The 21901-nt window shown below is 41.2% G+C and overlaps 1 protein-coding gene across 7 annotated transcripts in view; it reads right to left on the bottom strand.

Moving 5' to 3' along the window:
* Positions 1-21901, bottom strand: part of ABI1 (abl interactor 1) — a 98930-nt gene that overhangs the window by 44506 nt on the left and 32523 nt on the right. For all 7 annotated transcript variants that reach the window (XM_066629032.1, XM_066629036.1, XM_066629034.1 and 4 more), the window contains exon 2: positions 20625-20792. In XM_066629032.1, the coding sequence (XP_066485129.1) occupies positions 20625-20792 (168 nt within the window). The remainder of the gene's footprint in view (positions 1-20624; positions 20793-21901) is intronic.

The following is a 21901-nucleotide window of genomic DNA, read 5'->3' as shown; positions in this document are numbered from 1 at the left end:
TATGGTTATAACTGGCAAAAAGCCTGCTGATGCTGCCATTTGTCCATTCCAGTGTTTTGCTATAACAGGTGCATCTGCTATGTGGATAGCTAGCAGAGTTGATCCAGCTGAGTTGATCCAGCTGTGGCTGTCACTAAGCCATGCAGCAAAAGAGTCCCTTCTCTTTCCACCAGCCTAATACATCCAAAACGCTTGTCCTTCAGCCAGGTACATGTCTACTGTACACCCCCAGACTTTAAACAGCTCCTTCTCATGTACTTTCCATTATTCATGCCTTCACAACCAACTAGATCACAACCAACTAGCCCTTTAACTCAGTTGCCACTTCTCAGCCTCTTGCCATTCCAAAAAGCAATCAGTACACTTGCTTGCTAAGAACAAAAACAGAAGCCTGAGTCATTTGAAAAAGATGCAGCTAATTGAAATAGATCAGCAGATTTTAGAAAGAATCAGTCCCCCATGCCCAAACTGAGACTATTTACCCCACCCCTGGGGCTCAAGGACTGCCAAGATTTGGGATGTGTAAGCAATGTAAATGCACACAGGAGACCAAAAAAATTTCATCTGGTGGAGAAACTGTGGATGGGTTCTGCTTTAGATGACGGAAAGCATTCAGTCATAAGTCAGCCAGCTAGCAAGTTGACTGCAATGGAATAAATTGATACAGAAGGTGATTTTGATGTGTCATGTTAATACTTGCATCATTTCCTTTCTTTGTACAAGGCCACTGGGATGAAATTCTAATTCTCAAGTACAGTCAACTGCTTGCTTCCTCCTTTTGAATGAATTCAACTTACCCAGGTTCTTATAACACAGAACACTATTTTCGTCTGCAGTTGCACAGTAAAATCTTGTTCCAATAGAAAGCCTTTCACTTGGCAAACACACAATCCAGACTAGCTAGAGGTCTAGCCCTGAAATCTACCAGAATGGGAGACCTCCTGGGAACTGTGTGTGGATCACTACAAGCTCCTTAGAGAAAAAGTGTAGCAGCATATTTTTATTATTAGCAAATTAAGATACAGACCTTCAAATTTTGCTGGCTGTACACTTTCCCGGGCAGTCCATAGCTTGTGTCTCATCAACATATCTTGCGTTCCCACCTCACTCAGACCTGTACTCTACTATAGGTGCTTTTAATATGGATTAAGCAGGTTAACCTTTAGCAGTTTAATACATGAAAGAATAATCTTAGACCGGCCTAAGAAATCCCCCTCCCAACACTGACTTCTGATTGAATATTCCAAGGAGGGAGAGAGCATTCATAGAATGGTCATATTAATGACCAAAAAACTGGACTGTGATGCTAATTGAAACTTCTCACTGGGCAATAAATAGGAAATAGCCATAAACAGAGTCAAAGTGTTGCTTCATCTAGCTCAGTTCTGTCAACACAGAGGGACACCAGCTCTCCAAGTTTTCAGACAGGAACTGTCCTATCTAGAGAGAACAGACCCTAGGATCTTCTGCATGCAAGAAGTACTCTACCACTGAGCTACAATCCCTCCCCAAGTGCTCCCCCCCAAGTACATGTACAGAAAGAATTTAATTAGGCTGTAACAAAGACAAACCAGGAAGCAAATACACATAAAGGCAGCAAAAAATACCAAGAATGTCCTCTCCCTCTTATCCTGCCACATTGCTGAAATGCCAGGGGAGATTTGCTAAAGTTCAACTGAGTACATAAAATGGAACTTGCAACATACGAAATGGGAAGGTCAGCCAAATGCCATCAAGACTATCTTGAAAGTAAGGATAGTATTGTGGACGAACATGTCATAATCTGTCATAGTTGTGCGGATGAAGCAGAAGACAGGAAAACAGGAAGCATGAAGGCTATTTCTGGCTCTAATATCTTGCCCGGTTTGGGGCAAACGCTCAACATCTTTAACTGCTTTTTCACCAGTATTGTAGAATAGACTCAGATAGGTGGACATTAGGGTTGCCAAGCATCCAGCATCATTCTAGGTAGTTATGGAATAGAATTGCATTGTCCAAGATATGTTCCCAGGATGCCAAGTGCCCAGAATTTGGTATGTTCCATTCCAAAGATAAAAACATATATTGTATCATTAACATTGAAACAATAGCAACAGGGCAATACATTTGATGCCCAAGCAGCATCTGTGTTACAAAAAAGGATTCAGTCAGTTCTTGTCATCCATTAGGGTTAAGTTCCAGGAAACCCTAGCAAATTTACAGATAATGAACCTTTGAACCTATGGGATCAATGGGATTAGGTACAAGGGATACCACTGGCGGGGAGGGGAACCTTCTGCAATCAGAAGAATCTAGCAGAGACCATCATGAAAGCAGCAGAAAGTCCCAAAAAATCTCTGAATGCTGCAGAGAGCTTCCAGAAGTTGCAGGGGCCTTCAGAATGGTCCCAACCAACGCAGACCTCTTTAAAATGGCTGGCGGAAGCTAAAGGGGTCTGCACTGAACGCAGGTGTCATTCTGAAGGTCCCTGCAGCCTCCGGAAGGTCTCTGCAAAGCAGATGATCAGGACAGAGGCAAGGGTAATGAGAGGTAGGTAGCAATTCTGCCCCTCGCACATAGCAAAATCATAGCAAAATCATGAAGAGAACTGACTGAAATTCCACTTTACGAAGCAAAAGGGGAGGGACTAAGCAATATACCCAAATTTAGGCACACACCCAAATGCAATATGACTGCACATATCCAGGCTTGCCCCAGAACACATTGCAAAGGGAGAGGCCTCTGTATAACACATAAGAGGTTGCAAGGAGCTCAAAAGACTGCCTGGAGCCCTCAACATGCAGCAGTTTCACTGCACATCAACAGGGGAAGCTTTGGGTTGTTTTCCTATACTTTCTACACAGACCCCTAAGATCTGCGGGAACTGCAGATAATTGAAACCACAGGTGCCTGATCTGTGGTACAGGGGAGGGGGCTATATAGAGAGTGAACTTTCTAGGGATAATTTTACTAATAAGCAGACACAGATAGCTCCAGAGGGAAGGTTCATAGCTCAGTGGTTAAACACGCTGTTTGCATGCAGAAAGACTCAAATTCAATCCCTGGCAGGTAAGTAGACTGGAAGTCACTCCTGTTTCACATTCCTGGGGAGCCGAGGGCAGTCTGTGCAGACAACACTGAGCTAGTATAAGACAGCCTCATGTTTTCCAAATATTCCTAGAAGCTCCCCAAAAAGGTCCAGTGCATACATGGTGTGTTTCTGGTTTCTGCCCTTTCGTGGGGCAGTCATGGTACAGGGGGGGCATACACAGAACATTCCAGAAGATCATCCAACCTTCAGGAATGGATTTGGAGAAGGAGTAAAAAAAGTTGCAACTAGATGAGATGCTAAAAAAGATCCCACATACACACAATAGATTACATCCCTTTGGATTCCAACTTCTGTTAATTAGGCCCCTGAACACAACTTGGAATAAGCTAGTGTTAAAAATATTTAGACACTGCTCTGAACGAGATTAAAGGAGGGGGGGGTATATGCAGCACTTGACTGTTAAATGTTATGGAGGGCGATTGCATTTAATAATAATAATAATAATAATAATAATAATAATATAATACAGGTATTTATATACTGCCTTTCTTGGTCGTCAGATTTCTCCTCAGACTTTAATTCAAGGTGGTTTACATAGGCAGACTGTTCTAAATCCCCGTAGGGATTTTTACAATTGAAGAAAGGTTCTGTCTTTCAAGAACAGCACATTTCAGATGGATCTTTTCTGATCTGGTATCACATTCTGGCCTCCAGTTGCCTCCCATGGAGGCTGACAAGCTGCTCTTTCATCTCTCACTTGAAGGGTGGCCAAGACGCTTCTTTAGTGTAAGCAAAGAGCAGGTGCAATAACTCAGCTTGGCTTGTCAGCTGCTTCAAGGTCTTGCCATTCAGGGTACCCATGGCCTTGAACTCATGACCTTCAGATGTTATCTTCAGGCAAAGGAAGGCTCTACCCTCTAGACTAGACCCTCTGCCCTTTGCAATGCATTTCTTAATTTCAAGGTTGATTATAACACAGAGATTTCTAAGGGAATACATCTGCATCCAGTTTCTTTTCAAGAACTGAAAAGAAGTGGCTCAGAGTAAAGAATATTGAAACACAAAACTTGGGCAACCTAGCTGCATAAACACACACTACAGTGAACAGCCCATTTGAAACACATGGAAAGTCACTTTGCTTTCAGCAGCGGCAGCACCCAACAGAAAGGAGAAAGGGGTTAGAACACTGTATCTATGGGCTTCATCTCTTTATAATGTCTCCCAGAAGCTTTCCATTCTGCTACTAAATGAGCGCTGATTGTGCACCAGCTGTGCACACTTTGAATACCAACTTTTTATGCAGCTTCAGACAAAATTTTGTATTTGTGGAATTTAGCCCCCTATCACGCATAAGAGATATGGGTGTACACAAAATGATGTGAATGCTCTGTCCAACCATTTTAAGGGACTTTTCTATGAAAACATTTCCAGAGGTCATGCACTTTGGTTTATGTTGACAGAACCCACAAATCACTTTTTCCTGGAATATTAGCCTGGGTTAGTCTGTGCGAGCACTTGGAAGGAATTCTGCAAAGTGGAGTCCTGGGCACAGTAAAAATAAAATTACTAAAGCTTCAACTTTTATGTTTTAAATATAAAACACATTTATCATTTTTGAAAATCTTAAGAATCCTGGGCTTGTTGTACTCACGACAACATGCTAGCAAGCAACATTCATTTGGGGCAAAAGTTCTTTAAGGTTTTGAGAACAAAGTGAGAAAATAAACTGCAAAAACAAATCAGATCTCAGTGTGCATCAAGACATGCACAACTGCATAATCACAAGTGTGTGTGTGTGCGTGCGCACCCTGAAATCTAATCACACATTCCATTACAGCTTTATTTCCTCTAGTTATACATTAGTGAGAGATCTCTAAATGTGGGAATTGTTTAAACAGATGATCTAGCAACAGAACCACAGCTATCAGTACTCTTAAGAGTGTCTGAAAAGTGCAGGAAAACAGGTTGTATCTTAGTTTACAATGTGCTACACTTGATCACCAGTTAATTGTCTATTGGCAATACATGTCAGTTATATTAAAAATACCTTTGAGGTTTCTCTCTTTTCAACAATATCCCAGCAGAGATCGAACAGTCAGAGGCTGTAACTCAGGAGTAGAGCACAGGTGTCACATACTAAAGGCCCCAGGTTCAATCCTTGGCCTCTCGAGGTGGAGTGGACTGGGGAAAAACTGCACCTGAAGCCCTGAAGATCTACATACTGTTGGTTGGTGTAAATAATACTGAGCCAGATGGACCAATGATAGAAGGCAGCTTCATGAGCTCAACAGGTCACCAGCCAATTCTGATCCCTTCTGAGATTATGCAGCTGCTCTATAAGGTGGCAAGGAATCAAACAACACACCCTATTTGTACCACTGTTTAGAAGAAGTACAGAATAGAGACAAGTTGCCACTACATTGGTAACAAATTAAGGGAATGTTACCTCATGGAGCCATAAGATCCAGTGGAGGTGAAAGAACAGAAAGCCAAACGGCTTACTAAAGGCTTTCTAATTACTAATGGAGAGCCAAAAGGCTTACTAATTCCCTCCTTTGTTGATAAACAGTTATAGTAGGAGATGGCCCCACTAAGTACTATATAAAAACATGAAGAAATCACAATAGGAAACAGAGACAAGAAAACAGGGTGCCTGGGAGAATCCAACGGAAGTTGCAAAGAAAACTAAGTAATTGAGATGCTAAAAAATGAAAACCCAGCGATCCCACTCCACGGAACCATTTGTGCCACTGCTGAAATTATCTAGTTTTTTTAATCAGCGTCCTCTTGCCCAAAATGGTGGTGGATGGAAACGTGCAACACAGATCCACAGCTTTTAGACAGCATCCATCTAAAATCTTCACTGCACAAGAATTTACTTGCTGTGGAGAAATCCCAGGACTGCCTGCAGGCAGCAATCCGCAGAAGCTGAAAAAATAGATTGTAGATTATATTGTAGATTGTATTTATTCATATCATTGGTGCAAGTAGTGCTGGTATGAGGTCCTACACTCTCAAAGGATCTGACAAGGTGATTATATTTTCCCCAACTCCCTTCACCTTAATTCTTTCCTTTGTTACTCCTTCCTTTCCATCTTGGTTTTCTTTTTATTTCCTTTTGCTCAGTGTTTGCTTTCATGTTTCTCCCTTTCTCCAAAAGGCACAAGAACTCAAGCTCCGGAACAGTTTGTGTTGAATCATCTTCCAGCACCCATGACTAGAATACTAACATTATACATGAACATTTACATGCTTTGCAATCTATTCAGGACAAAGCTTACTGTAAACTAAACGCTTCTTTCATTTGTGATTTTTTTCAGTACCTTACAATGGGGACAGAACACCACATTTATGTTCTGTAAAGAGTAGCTTGCATGCCAAAAAGCCACAGGCAACTTCTGTACAGAAACATATGTGCAAATTGTAGAGAGTAGCAGGTGGCTGTAGAAGAAACCAAGTCAGAAATGGGGGATAGCAGGCTCCTAAAAATAGATTCCACATAAGTTGCAGATATTTTCAAGCAAGTTTAAATCTTCAAGGTATGAGATACGAGTACAAGAAGTGGCAAGCCAAGATCTTTAATTCAGAACACACGCAAATCATTTTCCATTTTTTGGTGAGATTTCCATTTCTACATAACTTCATCGTTACAAAGCAAACCAAGAAAGGCAGGCTAAAAGAGTACATCGAGGGACATTCAGCATTCAGTTGGACCAATGGAGAGCATCTGAATACTGAAATACTTCATTTTGGACAGGCTGCATTAGAATGCAACATGAATTTAAAAGCCAGAAACAAAAGTACAAACCCCACAAACAAGGAATTTTAAAAGCTGCAGCATAAAAGCACTAAAACCACAGTTTACCACTAAAGTTTTGCCCTCCCACGCACTTATGAGGAACACCACAAAGCAAACAAGTCACATTAAGCTGGTAGCAATTATTTCCATTTTGCTAAAGGGAAATTAAGGCAGCTGTGACTTGACAGAGGCCAGCAGCCAGAGGATTATTATACTCATTGGGCTACACTGGTTTTCATGCATAAAATGGAAGCTGAGGGTCAACACAGAGGTTCTCCACACAGCGGTGGCTGTTTGAACACAGCGGTGCACCACAGGGATTTGGGGTTTCCCCTGCACCACTGCAACTGATCACTGTGTCACAGCTGCTTCCTCAGCACCTGACCGTGAATAGAAAACTGAGCACAGACTTCTAAATAGACTACTGAATCCCAATACTGAATACAATACTACTGAATCCCAATCCCAATACTGAATTCAGACTACTGAATCCCAACTGCATCAAATGGTGAACCATCCAAAACATATTTCAGTTAACAGAATATAGACAAGTGTTCATGAGCACTGCATAATTACATTTTTTACGTCACTTCACTGTATCTGCTTTTTAAAAAAATCTTACATGGTGAAAGGAGTTGGCATACTTCCTCCATTTGGAGGGCAAGTCAGAGGAGGCAGTTTCCAACTAATAAAGTTTGTGCCATTTTATATGGACTTTGGAGATGCAGGAAGTTTCCGGGTTCAGGGATTAAGTTACGCTATTGGCCATGTCTGGTGTGATCATAAGGTGGGGCTATGTAGAACAAATTTCAGCCTGCTGAATTAATTCCCACTTGAGGTTAATGCTGCTGCCTCTACGCTGGCATTCCACAGGGGTGTAAAAACTTTTTTGTCTCACCAGGCACTTTTTTTTTCACCCTTGCTCTAAAGGTTCTCCTAGTTTAATTGTTTTCCTGCTGGTTGTTATTTGGTTGTTTTACAGATTTGAATTTATGCTGTTTTATTGTGCTGTATTATGATGTTATAAGCCACCTTGGGCTTTCCTGCCGGGTTAGAAAAGGCACAGTAGAACTGTTTTAAACTTTAAAAATGCAGTGAACACATGGGAAAATGTGAAATAGGTTTGGAGGCTAAGAAATTATTTATAGCATAAGCTCTCATAAGTTACAGTCCACTTCATCAGATAGTAGAAGTGAGATCCTAGCTGGAAGACACGGGAAAAGCAACTGCAGCCATTATTACTCTCAAGTCACAAGAGCCAAGTCATAACAAAAAGATAGTTCCAAAAAAAAGGAACTAAAAGCATTACTTCAGGCTTAGAAGCTGCAACACCCAACACAGCTGTTGCAAATGCCTTGGTTATTTGCCTATTGTTTCAACAGCACTGTTTTCAAATAAGCTGCTGGGTGCTCTCAAATGGAAGCTGCATACAGCCATCCAGCAAGACCCAAGGACAACTGAATTCAAAAAGCTGAACAGGAGTAGTTTGGGGCCTTTGTATGAGCTGTTTAAATCGCTGTCATTAAGAGTGCTGAGCAAATGCATACAAAGTACAGTATTCAAATATTTGACTTGACTTTGCAAACCTATTTGGATGATGTCCTTCAATTCATTTCTACCGCACTTGTAAAGCACACACAGTTCTTCATACTTTTGATCTGTTTTCATTCTCAAAGAATGAAAAGAATAGGCATTCAAGGGGATACCAGTGTTCAATAGCTGCTGTCTGCAAATTTTTTGAAAAGACTTTTATGCAGCCTTTCTCCCAAATAGTAAACAAGGCAGCTCAACACAAGTAATAAGAACCATAGCATTGTCGGACAGAACAGAGTATACAGCACCATACAACAGGGGAGAAACAGAGCAATCTGCTCCGCGGCCTGCAGAGAGAAACCAAACACAGCGATGAAACATGGAGAAGCAAACCAAACACACTATAATACATTAAACCTGGGGTGTCCAAACTTTTTGGGAGAAGGGCCACATCATCTCTCTGACACTGTGTCAGGGGCTGGGAAAAAATTAATTTACATTTCAGATTTGAATAAATTTACATAAATGAATGTATTAGAGATGGAACTTATATGAATGAATGAAGGTCTTGCAATCGCTCAAGACCTATAAAAGGCCTCGCACAAAGCAAGGCTGCCACTGCTGCATCGCAGATATGAAACAGCAAGCAATGGAGGGAGCCCTCATCCCATAGCTCATGCGAGAGGTCGAACAATTGGCTGTCATGCTGAGAGCAGTTGCGTCAGGCCAATGCGGGCTCCAGCAAGTCTCCGGAGGGCCAGAAGCTCATTGCTGTCTGGGAGCTCCCCGTGGGGCTGGATTGGGAGTCCTCAAGGGCCGCAAGTGGCCCCAGGGCCAAGGTTTGGGTACCCCTGTATTAAACTAAAACATCAAAATTGAACTACCAAAAGGTCAAATAAAAAGACAGAACTGTAGACTTTGCCTGGCAACTAAAAGATAGTCATGATGGCTCTAGGCCAGTGTTTCTCAAACTGTGGGTCATGACCCACTAGGTGGGTCGTAAGCCAATTCAGGTGGGTCCCCATTCATTTCAATATTTTATGTTAATATATTAGACTTGATGCTACCATGGTATGCGACTGCATTTGGGAAAATGTTACAGACCTGTACTTTTAACAAGCTACTATGTATATTTTTTTAACAATGATAGTAAATGGGTAAGTGTGGGTAGGATTGCAGCCTAGGATTGTTAAAAATTTTCCTGCTTGATGATGTCACTTCTAGTCATGACATTACTTCCGGTGGGTCCCAACAGATTCTCATTCTAAAAAGTGGGTCCCAGTGCTAAATGTGTGAGAACCACTGCTGTAGGCAGATCTCCCTTGGGTGACATTCCACAGTTGGGGCATATCTCAGAAAAAAACACCCTCTCCAGCAGTCCTCAAACTAATCTCTGCACACGAGTACCCAGAAGTGTAACAATCTCAAGTGTAGATACTCAAATTATATGAGGATGGGTTGTTTTAATGCCTATTTGAATGCAAAATTCATCCAATTGGTCAGTAGAAAATGACTGCCCCTTTTTCATAGATTTTACTTAAGGGGAAGCAACAGCAGAGTATTGCCCATATGCAGCCCTACTCCCTATACAGAGCGGGTGGTGGGAAACTACCTCTTAATATTTACTTTCACTTTCATGATTGTACATGCAGGAAGATAGACCATATGCCAGACAGCTTCATTTTTCACAAGAACACCACAAACAGCTCTGACCAACATCACAGTTAGTACTTTCTACTGGAGTACAGAGGCTGCCGATCTGAAATCCCTATAAATAGGCATCGCCAAGAATATTTTTAAAACTGTACAAGCCTGAAAGTCAACTTTCTACAGAACCCATAAAGTATACTTTATTTCAAGAAATGGGGATAACCTGCTTTGACTTTTATCCATTACAGTCTTGGAGCAAGAACCCAAGAACGGGGACTACCACCAAGTCCACTGCCTGCATTGTGGGGGAAATGGGCCTCAGTGTGATCAGGCATGATACCTTACAAAGGAAGTGTCCAGGGGCTTCCCCAGGCCTCAGAATGCCTTATATGGTGATAAAAGTCACTTCCAGTTTCCCTCGGGAAACCAGAAGTGGTGTTGTTGTTTTTTCACCTCTCCAGGCCATTCTAAAGCCTGCAGAGGCAGTGGGCAGATGTGCTCTGACTCTGCAGGCTTCAAAAAGCCCTCTGGAGAGGACCGGAGCACAACTTTGGTTCCCTTCAGAGGGAGAAAGGGGTGGAAAATTGCAGGTTTGATTATCTGCAATTTTTGGTATTAGCAAGGAGTCCGAGAAAGGATTCCTCCCAGATACTGAAGCTCCACCTGTAATATTTATCTTAATATTCCCCAATTTGAACACAAGCTGTGTTTTAAAAATGACGAAACGCTACTCTAGTTGACAGTCATCTTAAGATACTAGTAGAGTGCAGGCTTGGAACAGGTAGTGTGGAATAATTCAGTAATTCTGGCACACATCTAATCTACAATAAACTTTTTTATATTAGAGTAGTAGGAATTTGAAATTTTGAAACAGTTGACAATAAGGATCAGCAGGTGGTAGTTGGTGCTGCCAGTTTATTAACAGCTTTACTACAAGTTTGATTGTAGTACAAAACTGGAATAGACAAACACTCCATTTTGGGAATCAGCAATACTAGGAGTTTACTTCTAATGTAAAGTCTTTTGTCTGTTTCCCAGATGACAAAAGCTCTCTTTAATCCCCCCTTTCCATCAACTGCCTAATTCCTCATGTGTGTCCTAAATACCTTTAGATTATTTTCCAAGTTTCCAATCAGTTCACCTAAGGGCAACTGGCTCTTAATCAGAGATTTGTACATCTGGAAATGGACTTCTGTGATGCACATCCCTTCCCCAATTTTTGGACAGTTCTAGCTCCCAAGAGGACTTTGGGAAGCTCTAGCCTCCCAAACAGACTGCCTAGTATCCTAGGTGCTGTAGCCATTACCCTGAGAGATTCCTGTGCACAGCATGTGAATTTCTGTCTCCATGCTTACAACCAACTGAAAAACCATACTCCAACCTCCTGTTGAGATCAGTATGTTCCCACTGCCTAGGTAGCTAAGCCTACCTATCTAGGTAAAAGGATGAGATGGAACAGTCAGGTGGCTTCCCCCTCATCCTACCCAAGGATCTTATGACATAAGCACAAGGATCATTGGGTATGATCCAGCTTGGATCCTTCAGAGAAAGCATCTGTGTGAGGCCTAGCCCTCATCCGAGGCCTAGAAATCAGGGAGGCATCTTCACACTGACCTTGGAGTAAGCACCTGATAATTATTTTGCACTTAAGCTTTCCTATAATTGCCTGCAGGTGGATTTTGCTAAATCAAGTCAAGGCACTGCTGATACTCAAGCTGTTTTCCAAGTCTGCATATTTTATTCCTTCCTCTGTGCAATTAGCTTAGCCTTAGTCCATTGTTTTTAATTACTTCCCCTTTCTTCTGGGTTTTAATAAGCTGGTCATATTGTGAATCCTTGCCTGGCTAGTCCGTGTTCCCTAGAAACTTAGTGGGTTGTTCAGTCTCTCGAATCACTCTCCTGGGAAGGGTGGTCCTTTTCAGACAGCCTCCCACCTAGTTTCCCCAGTATGGAAATGGGGACTATGAATATCTACCGACCCTTGCTACTTCAGCTGCTGGCTCACTAAATCAATGAAGAAGTGTGCAAGATGGGGTGCGCTGAGTGCCAACCACTAGGTAGTATTCCCTGTGGCCAGTATCCAGTTTCCCTGACACCCTCCTGATAGGTTAAATTTTTTAGGGGTGGGGAGTGTCACTTTCTTTGAGTCTGTCATTTTGTGTGTGTGGGGGGGGAGATGCTCTCTCTCTCTCCTGAGAAGATGTTAACTGTTCCAAGCTGGGAGTGGCAATACTAGACCACAACCATTTTAAAATGGCCTGCAGAAGGACATTTGGAAACTGAGTAACTAAGGCATCTCTGTGCCTTGTTCTTTGTACTGTCATGGGACAAAAAAGTTGTTCTCTTAGCTAGATTTAAAATACCTTATTTCCTTTTTGGTTCTGTATTCTAAGTGATCAGATTTCCTAATTAATCTGTGTTTATTGATTGCAAAGATGGGCATATCTAAGCACTCCATTTTATCTTTATACATGGGAAAGCATTCAGGCATGCAATCCCATTACTTGGATTCTGAATTGGAACAGTTCAAGAAGAGCTATACCATGAGTAACTGCAGTGCATATGAGCTACCATTCAAGCAGAAAGCTAATTATTAATCCACAACTGCTTTCCTTACCTTTCTGCTTGCAGAGACTTGATTATATAAATAACATAGGGTGACGGTAAAGGGGACAAATATACAGAAAAACCGTTTTCTTAACACAATTTTTAGAATATAGTGTTCATCATTTTACAATCTGGCAGGAATGCTAGAACAAAAATATAATTGTCCCCTACGCAAAATTCCCATTCAACACAATTTTCATCCTTTTTCTTAACATTGTGATATACATACAAATCTGATTATGATCTATGTACAAGAGGAAAATTTATTGTAATGCAGGATAAAGGAGCATCAAAATTCAATTTTTAAACAATGAATATATATTATCCCATCTCTGTGAGATCCCCCCCTCCCGGCAGCTTACAAAAACTCAAAATGAAAACAAACAAGTTATTTATTTATATACACCTATCAACTTCCAATGTTACATTAAAATATGAAGCAACTCTTTCGATTTTCACAATCCAGACAGAACATAACTCTTGATCAAGGACAAACCGACAATAAGAATAGTTAATTATAGACAGAGTACTCCTCTCAGTACCAAACCAAACTACAAAATGCTCCTTAATGCTGTGGGTAAATCTTCAGGCTGAGATGTTTTGCCAAAGGCACATCATTTAATATTTATAAGAGACATAAATAATTGTCTGTATCGTTACATTAAAGGGAAACTCCAAGATTTATACTTCATTGTTTACTTCCCTTGAAAGTTGCTCTTCCCACAGTGTCATCATGACCTATTTGGTGAAAAAAGTGCTTTTCTACTGTAGCCTGTACCAGTACCAGGGAATATACATTTGTACAACAAAAAATAGGGAGTTTCAGAAATCAACCATAGGACTTTCAGTCAGTTGCATGGGAAGATATTCCACATGGAAGGCTGGCTATACACATGGCCACAGGATTCCCACAAAAAAGGGAAGGTCACATTAATCAGGTTTTTGCTCATACAGACATCAGTACCAATCATCCTCATTATTTTATGCGTAAGAGAGAAAGAAATGCCTTGCAGGCTACCTCCCAGCAGCCGGAACACTTGAGAAAACTCCACTGAGGTCAACAGGAAGCAAAGTTACTGCTATCTAAAGAAGTTCTTATCTGCTGGGATTGTTTTATAAATAGTTTTGTGTATTGGTGAGTTAGGTCCTAAGGAAGCCCCAATAACAAAATCCTATCTTGTAACTTATTTATTGGATTTTTACCCCGCCTTTCTCCCTGAAGGGCGTTAATTTAGGAGGCTAATTTAGACTCATTTCTTCTTGTTCTATTAGCCTGGGCAGCAAGAATGCACTGTCTCCATCATCACTGGGGTATTTGAAGACTGTCTTTACATCCCTGGCTTACTCTTCTATTTTCTGTAGAGTTCCTTTAACCTTCTCATTAAAAATGATAAACAGGTTTATATTCTTTGTTAGTCCTCCTGTAATTTTTACAGATCTGCCCAACTGCTTCTTCAAGTGCGGTAACTTATGTGGAAGATGAAACTCCCAAACGCAGCTCAGCACACAGCTAAGGAAGTACAGATCAGTATTAATGCTTGCTGCTTTTGAGACACGGCTCTTCTACTGAATGCATTTGCCTTTCCTGTAAGTGTCCTGCATGAGGCCATTCAATTCATATTAGCTGTGCTGCTGCTTAGCCAACTCCTTCTCCCCATCCCCATTTCCAACTTCATGATTTTTGCCTCTGTATTTCTGTTCAGTATAGTTACTGTATGTATAGTTCTTCCCAAAGCCCCAGGGCAGCTTACAATATGGAAAGAGAGAAAAAATACAGCACGTTTATGTTTTTATAAAACAAAAAATTAGCAGAAACCAATATGCCCACCTTCATTCACTTCCTGTCTGGCCTTTCCTTCTTAATGGAATTCAAGGTTGCATATCTGGGGTTTCTAGGTGGTCACCTATCCAAGACCTGCCTTCAGCTTCAGCATGGTGGCTATAGGCTGTTGTCCTAGAACACTACACCTCTTCCTCAAGTGACCACTCTATCCTGAGAATTTTTTGACCCCCCCCCCCAAGAGACTGTTCATACTCCAGTGGAAGAAAAGAATGACAGACAGCATTAAAATGCTGTTAACATCTAACCTCTGCAAAATAAAAATACCTTGATGACTTTTCCGGTCAGCAATGAATGTAGACAACAGGCAGTCAAATAATGGAATGCTCAATCACAGGGATCATAGAAAATATAATTACACCGCAAACTTCCTAACCTATTAAATATTTGAGTAGCAGAAGAACCTGTTTAAGAGCAGTCATTAGAAGAGTTGTGATTTTCTAGCCGGGTAAGAGTTGCTTACCCTTTGGTATCAGGGCTCCAAGACTAACATTTGTTTTCTAGTCTCATCAAATCTTGGATTAGGACATGGTCCATAGTAGTCCCCACATGCTGCTTTCACATGTCTGCTCTTGCCCAGTTAAGCTTTCATGTTCAAGACGAACAGAAATTTCCCATTACAAGGACACCCATATACAGCTCAGCATTGCACTGCCAAGTGAAGCAGGTTGCCATTCTGCCTTGGTTACAACAAACCATAAGGAACCCAGAAAGAAAATAGCTGCTTGCAGTTTGCCCACATACCCTATTGTGCAGGATGAGGTGCCTGGATTAAAAAAGGACCACATGAATATAGCAAGAAGGTGATTATGTTAAATGCTTTGGATAAAGTGGTAAAGCAATGCTTAGTATTCATTTTTATAATTTCATCTCATTTCAATACCACCCATTTTCTAAAGTAGTCATAAAAGGCATTGATAAGCCACAACTACTCTTTAAGTTCTTAATGGAAAAAGAGCCATTTGATCCATGGATTCAAAGTCTTGCGTTTCGAAAAAAAGAATTGAAGATTGGTCTACAAATGCAGGGGAGGAGAGATGGAAAAACACACACAATTATACCACAGGACGAAGGGCCCAATCCAATCCGACTTTCCCACACCGATCAATGTAAGTAAGCGTAAAGTCATGCACATTGGGGCAAAAAATCAAAACTTCACATATAGGCTGATGGGTTCTGAGCTGTCTGTGACAGATCAGGAGAGAGATCTTGGGGTGGTGGTGGACAGGTCGATGAAAGTGTCGACCCAATGTGCGGCGGCAGTGAAGAATGCCAATTCTATGCTTGGGATCATTAGAAAAGGTATTGAGAACAAAACGGCTAATATTATAATGCCATTGTACAAATCGATGGTAAGGCCATACCTAGAGTATTGTGCCCAGTTCTGGTCACCACATCTCAAAAAAGACATAGTGGAAATGGAAAAGGTGCAAAAGACAATGACAAAGATGATTACTGGGCTAGGGCGCCTTCCTTATGAGGAAAGGCTACGGCGTTTGGGCCTCTTCAGCCTAGAAAAGAGACGCCTGGGGGGGAACATGACTGAGACATACAAAATTATGCATAGGAAGGATAAAGTGGATAGAGAGATGCTCTTTACACTCTCACATAACACCAGAACCAGGGGACATCCACTAAAATTGACTGTTGGGAGGGTTAGGACAGCAAAAGAAAATATTTCTTTACTCAGTGTGTGGTCAGTCTGTGGAACGCCTTGCCGCAGGATGCGGTGACAACATCTGGCCTGGATGCCTTTAAAAGGGAATTGGACAAGTTTCTGGAGGAAAAATCCATTATGGGTTACAGGCCATGATGTGTATGTGCAACCTCCTGATTTTAGAAATGGGCTATGTCAGAATGGCAGATGCAAGGGAAGGCACCAGGATGCAGGTCTTTTGTTATCTGGTGTGTTCCCTGGAGCATTTGGTGGGTCGCTGTGAGATACAGGAAGCTGGACTAGATGGGCCTATGGCCTGATTCAGTGGGGCTGTTCTTATGTTCTTATGATGCAGCTGCAACGCAGCCCCAAGGTAAGGAAACAAGTTTTCTCTTACTCTAACAAAAGGCCTCCATCACTGCTCCCCCACCACAGGACAGAGCGTATGCTCCAATGGCACAGCTGCATCAGCACTGGAAAGCTGGATAGGATTGGGGCCTAAATCAGTTCTTACTTCTGACATTTCAGAACATTTGGTGGTTGTTAATACTGGGTTACATATTATAAAAAGAGCTCTTTGCTCAAAATCAGCTTTTGACTTTAAGAATTATATACACCCCCACAGCTGACACCAAATTGAGCTACAAATGCTTCCCCCTTCAAAAAAAAAAATCCACCCTCTGACACTAGTTGATACTGTAAATTATGCAACTTTCCAAAGCTATATTAATAATCTTAGTCATCACAGCATCATTCTATTTCAACAATAATTGATGCTTTTCTGATATCTTTCTCCAGATTATCTCTAGGAGGACAAGAGAAAAATCTTATCCCCAAAATAACCAGAAAGGTTAAAAATGACCACCACAGAAACCATAGTTATTCTATTCATTTTCTAGCTCTTCAAATCACAGGCATATGAAAGCAGATATTCATTTTTATCACAACAGATCATAAGCAAAGGCTTTCAAATGATCCAATGCCAAAAAAACATTAAAAGGCTACAGAAGATATTTCCTTTTGTTCCTTAAACTCATGCTTAAAAGTTGTTGACATCAGGCAAGACATGGCATGTTCCAGAAATAGCATCAATTAGAATTCCTTCATGGTGATTTGCTCAGGCCCAGACATCTTCCAGAAGTGCCATAAGAACTTCCCATTTAATCTGGCTTTCAATGATTAGGATTCGGGTGGTTTCAAAAAAATTATTCTTTAAATTTTAATTGTAACTGTTCTAAGCCCGTCGACTGGATTACAAATTTAAAGAAGAATTATCTTCACTTGTCCTCTTGCCAATTCTTTAGAAACATCTACAACATGGAAGAAGGTTGTTAACTTCAACTCTGGAAATCCTAGTATCTCCTGGAGCAGATTCTCACTTTGTTGGGCAGAGAGATAACTAGGTGCATAGAATTTATATCCTATTTTTCACCCCTAACCTTGTAGATTAATCAATAAAATGGTTAATGCTAAACTCACCCACCCAACCCGTTATTGCAAAGAAACATCTTTATATTGTACATTTTTTTAGTTAGACAAATGTAATGAAGGACTTTGTTTAATTAACATGGAAAAAAGACACTGCAAAAAATAGATACTGTACAAATTATTCAATTTTTTAAACTCACTTCAAGAAGCTTACAGAATTGGGATTAATTTCCAAAAGAGCCACAAGCAGCCTTGCTAAATACTCTCAAAAAGCTTTACAAAGCATGAATTGTTCACAAACTTTTAGCAAACAGTTCATGTATCAGGTGACTGAATAGCTTTCTGCAAAGCAAGGCCTTCCACTCCAGCTAAATGGAACAAGGGATTGCACATCTTGTATCAGCAAAGTTTGCAGACTATGACACAATTAGTATTAACACTAACCCAGTAAATCATAAAGACTAAGGGCCCAATTCTATCTCTCCGCAGCACCTGGTAGTGCAGTGGCACTGAAATGGCCGCCACTTTATCCTATGAGGTGCCAAAGGTCTCCTCAGGGTAATTAGTTCCCTTACCCCATATCAAGAGCAGATGACCCCAATGAGTTTACTCAGATCTGCACCAGCCCCTCAGTGCAGAACCCAGGAGACCCGTGTCAGGTGGTGCAGCTCTGGAAGGGGGAACAGGATCCAGTAGCAGCCTTTGCTGCTATCCCCTCACCCCCCCTCCCAGGCCTATCCACCAGCCTGCCTGCCCTCTGCCCTGTTCCACCTCCTCCCCACCGTCCCCCCTACCCTCCCCGCCACTTTGCGGGGATACCCACAGCTGGACACTCATTGTCTGGGTCCTTTCAGCACTAAGGCCCAGAGCTGAGTGGTGCTAGCCTCTCCACTGGGGCCACGTGCTCCACACCAGCAGTGAAGTGCCTTACGGCACTTTTGTGACAGCCATTGCTGGGGCAGTGTGTCGGCCGCCAGCACAGACCCAGCATAGGACTGAGCTACCCATTAATAAGACCGCACACAAATTGGCAATTTGGATCTATGAAGCAGCTGATAGCAAACCATTTTTAGAGATGCACTGGAAGCAGTGGTGTAAAAAGTTGATATGTTTCTGCTTCTTGATGAAAGACACACAACTAGGGATAAAGGGAAAACTGATCTTATTTGGTACCGACTACAAATGCCAATGGAATTGCTAATCTGCGGGGAGTCTTCAGTCCTTGTGGGAATGACCTGAGGAAAAAATTGAAATCCCTTTCCACAAAATATTTGCCTAATTAGTTGCAATGGTTTATATTACATTTTTTAATCTTTATTTTTAAAAGCTGTCAAACATTTTAAAAATCTCATTAATGTACATTAACACCAAGTGAATATTCTGAAACAATGGGCTGCATCCTAAGCTCTCTTTCCTCCTGTAGAAGGAGTCCTTCTGCAAGAGAAATGAAACCTTGACACAACCCACGGCTTTTTGAATGCTTCGGTGCATATACAACATTTCCCATTATTTCTTTCCCAGTTTATTCAAACCAGGGTGTTCAAAGGGGCAACGTTTTTGAAACCTTGATGGCCACACTGTGCAGTTCAGAGTGTCCAGAGATTGACAAAATTTGATGAAAGAAAGCAAGTTGAAAGCTACAAAAAACAAGAAGTTCTTATCTGAAATTCAAAGTCAGTGAAGCAGATGCCATTGATAGACATGGGTGACCTAATGGTCAGACTTCAATGTCAAACCAGAAGCAGCAGTATAGAATAGCAAGGTTTTTAAAAAATAAAACCTTCTTCCACCTTTTATTTTAACACTATCCATCTACTACTCGGTCCAATGGACCCCTTTAAAGTTGTGGGTGGAAACAGATATGCAATTAATTTCAGTCTGACTCCAGTTTAACACGAGTTTGACATTACTGCATTCCAAAAAAATGTGATCTAGCACATACCTATTTGGATACACTGGGCTCTATATCTTAAAAACATAAATTATATTATAGATACCTGGCAGAGTGATTTTCTGATTAATCAATCCCAAAGACAGCGGAGTATTGAAAGTATGCTTTGTTTTATTTACCACTCTTGTCATACTCTAAGGCAGGGGTGCCCAAACCCCAGCCCGGGGGCCACTTGCGGCCCTCGGGGTCTCCCAATCAGGCCCGCGGGGAGCCCCCAGTCTCCAATGAGCCCCTGGCCCTCCAGAGACTTGCTGGAGCCCACACTGGCCCAACAGAACTGCTCTCAGTGTGAGGATGACTGTTCGACCTTTCACCTGAGCTGTGGGATGAGGGCTCCCTCCGCTACTTGCTGTTTCACATCTGTGATGCAGCAGCAGGAGCAAAGGAAAGGCCAGCCTTGCTTTGTGCAAGGCCTTTTATAGGCCTTGAGCTATTGCAAGACCTTCATTCATTCATATAAGATCATCTTTAATATATTCATTTATGTGAACTTATGTAAATTTATTCAAATTTTAAATGTAAATTAATCATTTTTTCCCCCCAGCCCCCGACACAATGTCAGAGAGATGATGTGGCCCTCCTGTCAAAAACTTTGGACACCCCTGCTCTAAGGAATCATTAGCTTACAATTAATCATAACTGTATGCATACCATAATCTAGTAGCCACACAGAGCTTTCAAAACATCTTGCTTTGCTAGAAAAGTTCTTACACAGTGTAGATCCCACCAATGAATTGGTTCAAAAATAATGCCAAGCTATGTCTAATGCAACATGAGTAAGACTCAGATTTATTCCTCATTGTCTATTTGGCAACAAGGTGTAGTTTGTCATTGCTGCTGAACAGAAAACTGTAGTTTGCGCTGGTCCTCCCATCCAGACCTGCAAACCTCAATCAAACTGTGGCTTACTCTGGTTGGGAGGTCAAGCTTTGTGGGTCTGGATGACGTGGCGAAGTATAGTTGCTGCACAAGGCAGGAAATAGGACTGCATGAGATTAAAGCTCAGTCACATAATGCCAAATCCTGCTTTGGGGTTACATATGAACCATCTCAAGGTATCTCATCTTTAGATGTTAGAAGACAAGTGTCTCCTTAACATAATATCTTAATACTCTGAAGAAAGATTACCTGGGAAATATGATTGATTGAAGACTCCATTCTCCGGAGCTGGGATGCTTGAATGTCCAGTAGCTGGAGTACATTGTTGGCCAATGCATTGATCTGATAAGCAACACTGGCTAAAGATTGAGTTGTATATGCTTTGGTCTCTTCTAATGCTTTCCTTTTGTCAGGAGCCTAAAAGAGAGGAGAGAAAAGAAGAGAGATCATTATTTTTCTAAGTTCAGAGAAAGAGGAGAAACTCTTTAAAAATTTAGATCACCCAGAAGACCTGATTACTGCTCTGCAGTCATAAAAGGTAGAACTAATAACCTGCATCACATAGAGAGACGATAGAATAAAAAGATGGAAGCATATGGTCTTGTTTAAGAAACTCAGATACTGGCTCAGTAGAAAAATATCTCCTAATTCACTGAAGTGACACGTATAACCCTCACATATTGTTCACTTTAGGCACTGAATGAAGGGCAGAATAAAAATTCCCAATACAATTGATGTGTAGATTTCTCCTCTTCCTTAACCTCAAAGCAATTGGGGAAGGTTTATTTTCCCTACAACTAGCTGTTGCTTTCTGCAAGAGTTGTCTAGAAAGCTCAGTCTTACAGTTATAGTGACTGGGCACCTCTATAGGACATACTCAGGTTGTTGGCAACATTCAGTCTCGAAAGATTATGGTATCGCGCTCTGGATGGTGGTTCTGGCACAGCGTCTAGTGAGGACATACTCAATAGTAGTCTAAAACAGAGAAGACTTTTTTTCTCCTTTTCATTAGAGATGGGTTTTGAAGGCTTCACTCAGCTACGCACCCCAAAATAGCATTTATTAATTTACAAAAATAGACAAAACTCAAGCATCTTCCCAATGTTACATAGAAAAGAAGTTCCAGTACAAAATAAAAAGGTGCCTAATCTTCCCCTTAATTTTTTAACAGGCCATTTCTTCAGTAAAATTTCAGTGCATAAACCCATCTTAATGACCTTTTTAAAGAAGTATTCAAAAATTATTAGCTTGGAGATAGATGCTCATTTTGACTGCCCATACAATTATTGCTACAACCAGAAGACTCCTTAATAAAATTGACCACACCAAGTTCTTTGCCCTCCAAAGAAAGAGAATCACATTTTCATCTCTGACCTTAATTTTGGCCTCTAGTTGCTAAGGTTCTATATTTAAGTAAATGGGCAGCTCTACTGTTTAAGTCTTATTAAAAGTTTCTTCAAGCATGTTGAGCTTCATTTAAGTCTTCTACCCATCATCCAAGATATGCCATCAAAAACTGTATCCAT

The sequence above is a fragment of the Tiliqua scincoides genome, chromosome 5 (assembly GCF_035046505.1).
Source record: "Tiliqua scincoides isolate rTilSci1 chromosome 5, rTilSci1.hap2, whole genome shotgun sequence".
Classification (NCBI taxonomy): Eukaryota; Metazoa; Chordata; class Lepidosauria; order Squamata; family Scincidae; genus Tiliqua; species Tiliqua scincoides.
The sequence above is the reverse complement of the archived record's forward strand: the minus strand, read 5'-3'. Positions and strand labels throughout refer to the sequence as shown.